Source organism: Nicotiana tabacum, chromosome 3, assembly GCF_000715075.1.
Source record: "Nicotiana tabacum cultivar K326 chromosome 3, ASM71507v2, whole genome shotgun sequence".
Classification (NCBI taxonomy): domain Eukaryota; kingdom Viridiplantae; phylum Streptophyta; class Magnoliopsida; order Solanales; family Solanaceae; genus Nicotiana; species Nicotiana tabacum.
Genome location: NC_134082.1, coordinates 171,217,076 through 171,225,060, shown reverse-complemented (window position 1 = coordinate 171,225,060; position 7,985 = coordinate 171,217,076). Strand labels below are relative to the sequence as shown.

The 7,985-nt window shown below is 36.4% G+C and overlaps 1 protein-coding gene across 1 annotated transcript; it reads left to right on the top strand.

Annotated features, from left to right (window-relative positions):
* On the top strand, positions 1–6,575 carry LOC107807665 (uncharacterized). Its single transcript, XM_016632090.2, has 4 exons — positions 1–275; positions 4,399–4,521; positions 6,111–6,230; positions 6,308–6,575. Exons 1-4 carry the CDS (start codon positions 239–241, stop codon positions 6,370–6,372), a joined length of 345 nt encoding a protein of 114 aa, XP_016487576.1. The 5' UTR covers positions 1–238; the 3' UTR covers positions 6,373–6,575.
* Positions 6,576–7,985: the final 1,410 nt, after the last annotated feature.

Genomic DNA, 7,985 nt, shown 5'->3' with positions numbered 1-7,985 from the left:
CTAATTTCACCCAAAATCAAATGTCTGTCTAGTAAAAAAAAAAAAAGCAGATAGCAGAAAAAGCTATATATAGATAGCTGTCAGTGAGAGAGTCGTGAGCACGCAATAATACCTCCTCAAAAGAAACACAAACCAACTCAAAATCTCTCTTCTTTTTTCGCATATAAAATTAGCCCCATCGACGCATATTTAGCAATAATTGACTGGGAATTTGACTCCCGAGTTGTTCTTGGATACTATGGGTTGCGCCGGATCCTCACGCTCCAAAGGAGATGGTACTCTTCTTGCTGAAACTATTGTCTTCACCAATTTTTTTGTGATATCCATTTGGTTTTCTTGATATATGCTTTGAGTATTTGCGTTTGGTTTGAAAGTTGGTTGCTCTCTTGTTATTCTTGGTCAAATTTATTTGCTTAGCAGTTATTGGAGATTCTCAGCTGGTTATACTGATATATGGTGCGAGTCGTTTTCAAATTATTTTGCGCTAAGAAAATTGGTTAGCTGTTCTTTCTCTTTGGGTTTCTCACGCGGTGTCTGATATTCGCATTTGGGGGCCGACTAACCCAGATTCGCATTTATAGTTTATAGATTCTGAATTTGCTAGGTTCCTAATTGAAAATTTATATATATTTAATGAATTTTCTAATACAAATACAATGTTTAAGCAAAAGTGACTGCGTTCAGCCGAACCCACACCTCAAAGGCTTGTTCCGCCTCGGGAAGTGCTCCCTACCAGAGGCATCTCCATTCCCAGGTCTCGAGACTTATGACTCTAGTTAAGGATAAGAGGGGTGCTTACCACCTACGGTAGCCATTGATGGTAATTGTTTACTTGTGAGTTTACTGTTATGTATAATTTTGCCTTTTCCAAGGAGTTTCTTCTGGAGAATGCTTAACTGTTTTCTTTGGTTATTTGACTATTTAAGTGGTGCTTAAGTAAGTGATATTTGATAATAAATAATTAGTGATGAATTAGGTATTGGGTTGATATTAGTACTATTTATGTAACTGTAGTTTTCGTTTTGTAAGATAATGTGGCTGTTTGATATTAATGGGTTAGGTTGTAGTTGTGAGGATGATATGTGTTGCCTATTTAACTTAAGATATGAGTGTGATGATGAAAAACAGGTTGATAAACTATTGTGGTAAATCTGTCTCCAATTATTTGTGTTGTTACCTCGTATAAGTCCACAGTTTGTCTTGTCATATGCATATCCCAATTCTGAAATTATATCTGAAGAAGATTTAAGTGGAAGAACAGTTAGGTGCAAAAGAATTTGAATAAATGGAGTGTGTTATTTGAGAGTCAAAAAATACCCTAAAAGCAATAAATGAGATACTTGGCAGAATTCTTGACAAAATGCAAAAATCAAAATATAAAAGGGCAACACGGTGCACGAAACATCCCGCATTAACGCAGGGTCCAGGGAAGAGGGAAGGACCGCACCCTAAGAAGGTGTGATGTAGGCAGCCTACCCCGATGCAAGTATTAATAGTTGATTCCACGGCTCGAACCCGTGACCTATAGGTCACACAGAGACAACTTTACCGTTGCTCCAAGGCTTCCCTTCGTAGAAATCAAAATACATGCACTGGACAGAGTACGTTCACCTGTTATGTTACTTAACTAGATGTATCCAGTGAGATTGAAAGGAAAATTGTATTATCTAACGAAGAATCATGTAATGCTAACTGTAACATGTTAGGTTACTGTGAGCGAGCAATGCTTTATCTGGAGAAAATTTTACTCGATAAGACAGATATGTAATAAGAAGGACAAACCTAGAAATCGAGGAGCAGATGGAACGGACTGAAATAGCATGGTTTGGTAATATTGGACGACAAAATATGACAGTCCTCGTTTAATGAAGAATGTGTCCTTTAGCAAGTCAGTGTTGATAAATTAAAGATATTAGCCTGTAAAGGGGAGATGGTAGAGCATATTGGAGCTTTTGTCGCAACCGGAGGTACTTTCATCATTTGGATTTTGTAAGGTTTGATTTTCAATTCCTAATTACCAAAGTTCATGCATTAGTTGACTGTTTGATTTTCTCCTCCGAAAGAGGTGTACTCAGATAGTCAAATCAAATAATTTGCTACAGTGAATATGGAAATGCACTAGGAAAAGTCTTTTCCTCTATGAAACTTGGTATGGCATACCCTTTGTCTGAGTAGATCCTTTTCTCCAATGGTATGGAAAGGTGGACTGCTGGCTGTTACCCATTAGTATACCAAAGTTGAGTAAAAGAACATATGGTAAACAATTGCCCTTTGTTTGGATGATTTGAATTGTGTTTGCTTTTGCAGTCCACATATTTTTCCAGTGCGCAACCCGTTAAGTTTGTCTGCCAGTTTTGCTTAACTTCTTTATCAACCTACTATTAGTCTGGACTTTTGGTTTTGGTTGTGTACTTGCAATTTAACTCCGTTTGTTTTTATAGATAAGTTGTAATTATTTCTATACTGACTTCAGCTCTTTATTAGAAGCGCTAGGTATTTCGAGTTGTCTCATGGTTTCCTATTTTTCTATAATGGATTTTCCATTCTCATATATCTCTTAGGCTTTTGTTATCATGTGCTCTGCTGTTCTTTCCTGTTCAATGATCTGCAGTTTTCTATTGATTTTGAATAAATTTCCCCTTTATAAATGATCCTTCTAGTCTCCGAGTCTTTCCCCCATAAGAAAACATAGTTTCTTCTGTAGCTAGTGCCCTTCATCTCCTGCTAAGTTTGTGTTTACAGAATGTTATATTGAAGTACTGATGATTATTTGGTGCGACTATTTTAATGCATACGTTTAGCTTGTTCTTTATGTCACTGCATGGAGTATTGTTTGGCTCTTTAGAGTGGCATTCTAGGAGAGTTACATTCCTCAGAAGATAAAAGTCTAAATAGTGCTAGATCACCTGTTTTTAGTACTAGTAATGTTACTCTCTACTTTTTAGAGCATCTGTTCTCAAAAATTTGTCGTTCTTTGCATTGTTGGCTAATTTAATTTAAGGCATTGGAAGTTACTGATTATTTCCTGTAGTGTAGTAAGGAATCCCCTTTTGAAAGGGGAAACAGATACTCAAAAGCTTTACTTCTAAAGTGAAGATTCCGGCTTTAAAGGAGTAGTAGTGCATGATTAACAAATTATAATCCGATTAAAGAATCCAAAAATGTGGGACAGAAGTTCTGGTGCCAAATTATGCTTGCTGATATAACTTATTTTTGGTGGCTTCTCGAGTGAGCATAATGATTTGGATCCACCTTACAACCAATAAGGGGGTTCGATGAATTAAGAATTCTAAATTCATGCCACTTAAGAATTCTTGTCTCTTCTCGTCTTTTTCGTCTTCTTGAGCCGAGGGTTTATCAGAAACAACCTCTCTACTCCATCGGGGTAGGGGTAAGGTATGTGTACACACTACCCTCCCCAGACTCCACTTGTGGGATTTTACTTAGTCGTTGTTGTTGTTGTTGTTGGTATATGTATGTGATGGGTGACTTTTGACCCTCCAGCTACTGCTATACTCTGTGGTGCCTCGCTCTAGACAATTGACTTTTACCCATTGCCAAATCCTTTGGCCTTGTTACGTCCAATATAAAATTCTATTTATTTTAGTGTCACCACCAAGGATACAAAAATTTGTCTTCCCTTACTCGTCTCTTTGACAAAAGCAACGAAATAGCCTTTTGTATTTTTTTTCGTTCTTTGTCCTTTCTTTGAAGAATTCTCCTCCGAACAACCAGTTAGCCGCATCATCTGGCAAAGATGGTTTCTCCATTGATCACATATTGTTATAAACTAAGTAATGGGTAAGTGGCTATTGTTTCTTTCCTTGCGTTTATCAGTAAATTTACCTTTGATCATCCAAACCACTTTATGAGGCTGTAAGTTCCTCTATTATCATCCTACTCCTTTTCTCAACATTTTGACCCAGAGAAGTTAGTGGTGGCTTCATTCTTCATGAGATCCATTTCGAAAAACACGAAATTTTCTTTTCACAATTCATCTGAACTTGTATTGAGCTATAATCTGTTAATAAACATATGCATGTGCACCTAACCGCGTTAGCAAGAAATAGAATAACGCCCCAGTGCTCAATGTGAAGCGGACAGGTTGTTAAGAGGATTGTCCATATTTAAAGAAATAGAGAACAAAAGGAATTTAACTGGAATCTTATCTGATTTTCTGTTCTAACAGCCTTTAAGTTCAGAGCAGTAAAGATGGATGCTAAATTTCCAGTAACCATGTGAAAAATCTTTTAACTTTGAAGAGTTGTTCTGTTCTCAAGGTAGAGGTTTCAACTTTAAATCATTTTGGTAATACTTGAATGCTGCTCGTATTAGATATGTGTTATAATTTAAAATACTGTACTTTGCTGACATCTTATCTTGCTCCTTCATTTGCAGAAACTGTTAAGAAGATACGAAAACCAAAGCCATGGAAACACTCAGAACCAATAACAAGAGCTCAGCTTGTACAGATGCGTGATGAATTCTGGGACACTGCCCCACACTATGGGGGTAGAAAAGGTACATTTCTTGATAATTTTTACTAGCTTGTTCAAGTTTCTGGAACCACTGGTTCAATAGAGCTGGATACATGATCAAGTTAAACAGTACTGTTGGCCACTGTGTTTAAATTTGCCTAACCAGTTAGTGATAGGTCAATTGTTAACTCTAGAATACACATCTGATGATGTCTGACAATCTATTTGGGAGCTTGGGGTAGAGTGGATTGACAGTATATGGTGTGTCGAAACTGCTTAAGTATGGATCGGAAAGATCCTTATTGATGATAAGTTGCTGTAAGTTTTACTTTGGGAGTGCCTTTATCATGCATTAAACTTTTATCATAACGATCTGGCTCCAGTAGTCAGTAACTTGGATCTCTCTTTTAGAAAAGAACGACTCTAAATGTATCACTCTGGGCGAATCCCACATCGACAAAACACGGTTAGATGTTGGGTATATAAGTAGACAGACCTTAGACTCTATTGGCGCGTTTTAAAACTGTGCAAGCCTAGGCCCAAAGCGGATAATATCACTAGTAGGCTGGGCTGTTACATATGGTATCAGAGCACTCCGCGTGCAACCTTGAACGGTGGTGGGAAAAACCTCAGCGAGGACGTTGAGTCCCTAAGGGGTTGTGTATATGACACCCTAGGCGAATTCCACATCGACAAAACACGGGAGAGGTGCTGGGTATATAAGTATACATGCCTTAAGACTCTAGTGACGCGTTTTATAGCCGTGTAGGCCTTGGGCCCAAAGCGGACAATATCACTGTGGATTGGGCTGTTATAGAAAATCAAGCTGAACATAATATTTCTTCTTGAATATGCATCCTACATATAATTTTAAGTAATGCGCCCTATTTCGGCTGTTTTCAGTTATGAGAACATTGACATTGTGATAACTAAATTCCTAACATGCTCTTGAGTGATAACACATTAACGATCCTTGAGAAATTTTCTGCTAAATCATCTATAGTAACTCTCTATAAGTGAATTCTGTAATTTTGTTAGCAGCAGGGGGTGCTCTCAGTTTGTAATACTGCTAACTATTAGAAATGTGTTTCATCTCCAGATATGTGGTGCCTTGCATATTGTTTGAGAGAAGCTGCATCAGTTTCTTTCAAATAGTTCATCTAAAAGAAGGCACATTAGCTAATGAAATATTAATTTTAACTTCTAATGAAATGGTACTCTTGACTTTCAAAAAAAACAGAAAAGAAAGATTAACTTTCTAATATGTCAACTTTCAAGAGAACCCTTTTTGATCGCACCAAGGAAAGCTGTCTAGTAAACCTCAATATTGATTTGTTTTCAGTCCATGCTGTTCATATTTGAGAGTGCGGACCTTCCCCGGGCTGCCCTTTATTCAATGCATTGAACCTCATCTTTTCATGTCCCAAATTGATGGGACACCAAGTATATGATTACGTTTTGTGGTGGTGATTGCTAAAATTTAGAGATTGTATAAAGCTATTGAACGTATGAGCTGCTGTTGAGGCAGTATATTTGCTGTAGTTAGGAATAGACCAAGTAGGAAGGTTCACTCCGGAAACAGTGTAATGTATGCAAATCATATTCTTACAGCGTATTATACTCCATTTTCAGAGATATGGGATGCACTACGAGCTGCTGCAGAGGCAGACGTAAGCCTTGCACAAGCATTCGTCGACAGTGCTGGGATTATTGTGCAAGTCCCTGATTTAACTATCTGCTATGATGAGAGAGGTTTGTAGTACACTTTGATCAACACTTTCCAACTCCCATTCCTGAGGATCTCACTTATGGAAATTCTTCCAATGCAGGTGCCAAGTATGAGTTGCCCAAATATGTTTTGAGCGAACCAACAAATTTGATTGGTGAAAACTGAAAAGGCGACATAGTCAAGTAACCATGCTTCATTGAGACTGTAAATGGTGTAAATTGCTCTCACAAGTCATTTCTTTCAAAGATCCATTTCCATTTATGTATTATGGTTTCATGTCATGATATCAAAATATCCATCTTGCCACAGCAGCAACCATGTACCATGGTATTTTTTTTTTGGGACATAATATATCCATCTTAGCATAATCATCAAATTTAATTTCTGTACATTGGATCTTTTATAGGATCAAGGGTGGTGGATATCATGGGCTTCAATGCAATGTTGGGCTACTTCGAACTAAGCCCATCAATTAGACACTGGGTACCTACTTCGAACTAGCTATTATTATGATCACAATTAAATCTTTTTATTTTGTAAGATTTTAAGATAATTAATTATGGTGTTTATCAAAACAAAACACAGTGCACGATCATGCACACGTGTACGGACAAGCAATCTAGGAGTAACAAATGCACATGGTAGACTGAACATCCAGATGCTTAACCTAAGGTTATACTTATTCGGTATTAATAATGCATTAATTGCTCCTTTATACTATCAAAATAAGTGATTTTTTGATTGTTTTCACACATACTAAGAAATTCACTTTTTAATATTAATTAGCAATAAAATTGACCATATTAACCTTTACTATCTCTTCACATAAACACTACTAACACATATTCCAACATTATTTACTCCAAGGGCAATGTAGGAAAAAACTAATTAATTCATTCTTGAAATCTAGAAAAATCACTATTTTGGACCACAAAAAAAGAGCCAAAAAGCACTTATTATGGACAGGAGGGGGTAATGGTCTAGAAGATTTTCATTTATTGTGTTATTTTATTTTTCATATATTTCTCTCTAACATGTTTATTACGACCACATTTGAAATATTCTGCAAGGGAAAAAAATTACTTGAAATATGGGAAAATTTTGTCATTTTTTAAGTTTGTATAGTGATGCATTTATGAGATGTTATTCTAAAGTGTAGCAGAAAATTTCCATTTGTGGCAAGAACTTAATTCCCTTTAATCTATAGCCGTATAAATCAAGTATATCCATTGTGTGAGCCCTTTACTATTTTCATTCTATTCAAGTATTCATGTATCCTAATTTCGTTTGGTGCTTGTAAATACTAAAAGTTTAGATTTCATATCCTTTTTAGCAACAATTAATTTAGCTGTAAGTTTATCTTGAATTTGTGTTGGAGCTTAAACTAGAGTGAGATTCCCCTTTAACAAGAAAAAAAGAGCGAAAATCCTCCCTAAATTTGGAGTCAAAATTTGGTGCTTATACTTTTTAATAAGAAGAGCCAGTCCGATGTTATTTACTCATTTTACAAACCCTCATTATTGTGCCTATCCACAAAAAAAATACATAATTTGAACTTAACCTACATTCCTAATCCTCTATAAACCTACATAGACAATTCCTAATGACACCCTAAGATGGGATGGGAAGTAGGAGACGGCGGCCGCAAAGGTGCATTTGAGTACTTTATTTCAAAGCAAAAAACATGATATACTTTGACAAATTTCACGCTGAATACTTAGAAGAGTTTTACATTTACCCATAAAAGCAAAAAAGATTAGGGCACTTTGGTTTGGTAC

Coding starts and splice junctions, on each gene's coding strand:
- LOC107807665 (XM_016632090.2), top strand. CDS start 239: ATGGGTTGCGCCGGATCCTCACGCTCCAAAGGAGATG. Junction 276..4,398: donor CTCACGCTCCAAAGGAGATG/GTACTCTTCTTG, acceptor CTTCATTTGCAG/AAACTGTTAAGAAGATACGA. Junction 4,522..6,110: donor ACACTATGGGGGTAGAAAAG/GTACATTTCTTG, acceptor CTCCATTTTCAG/AGATATGGGATGCACTACGA.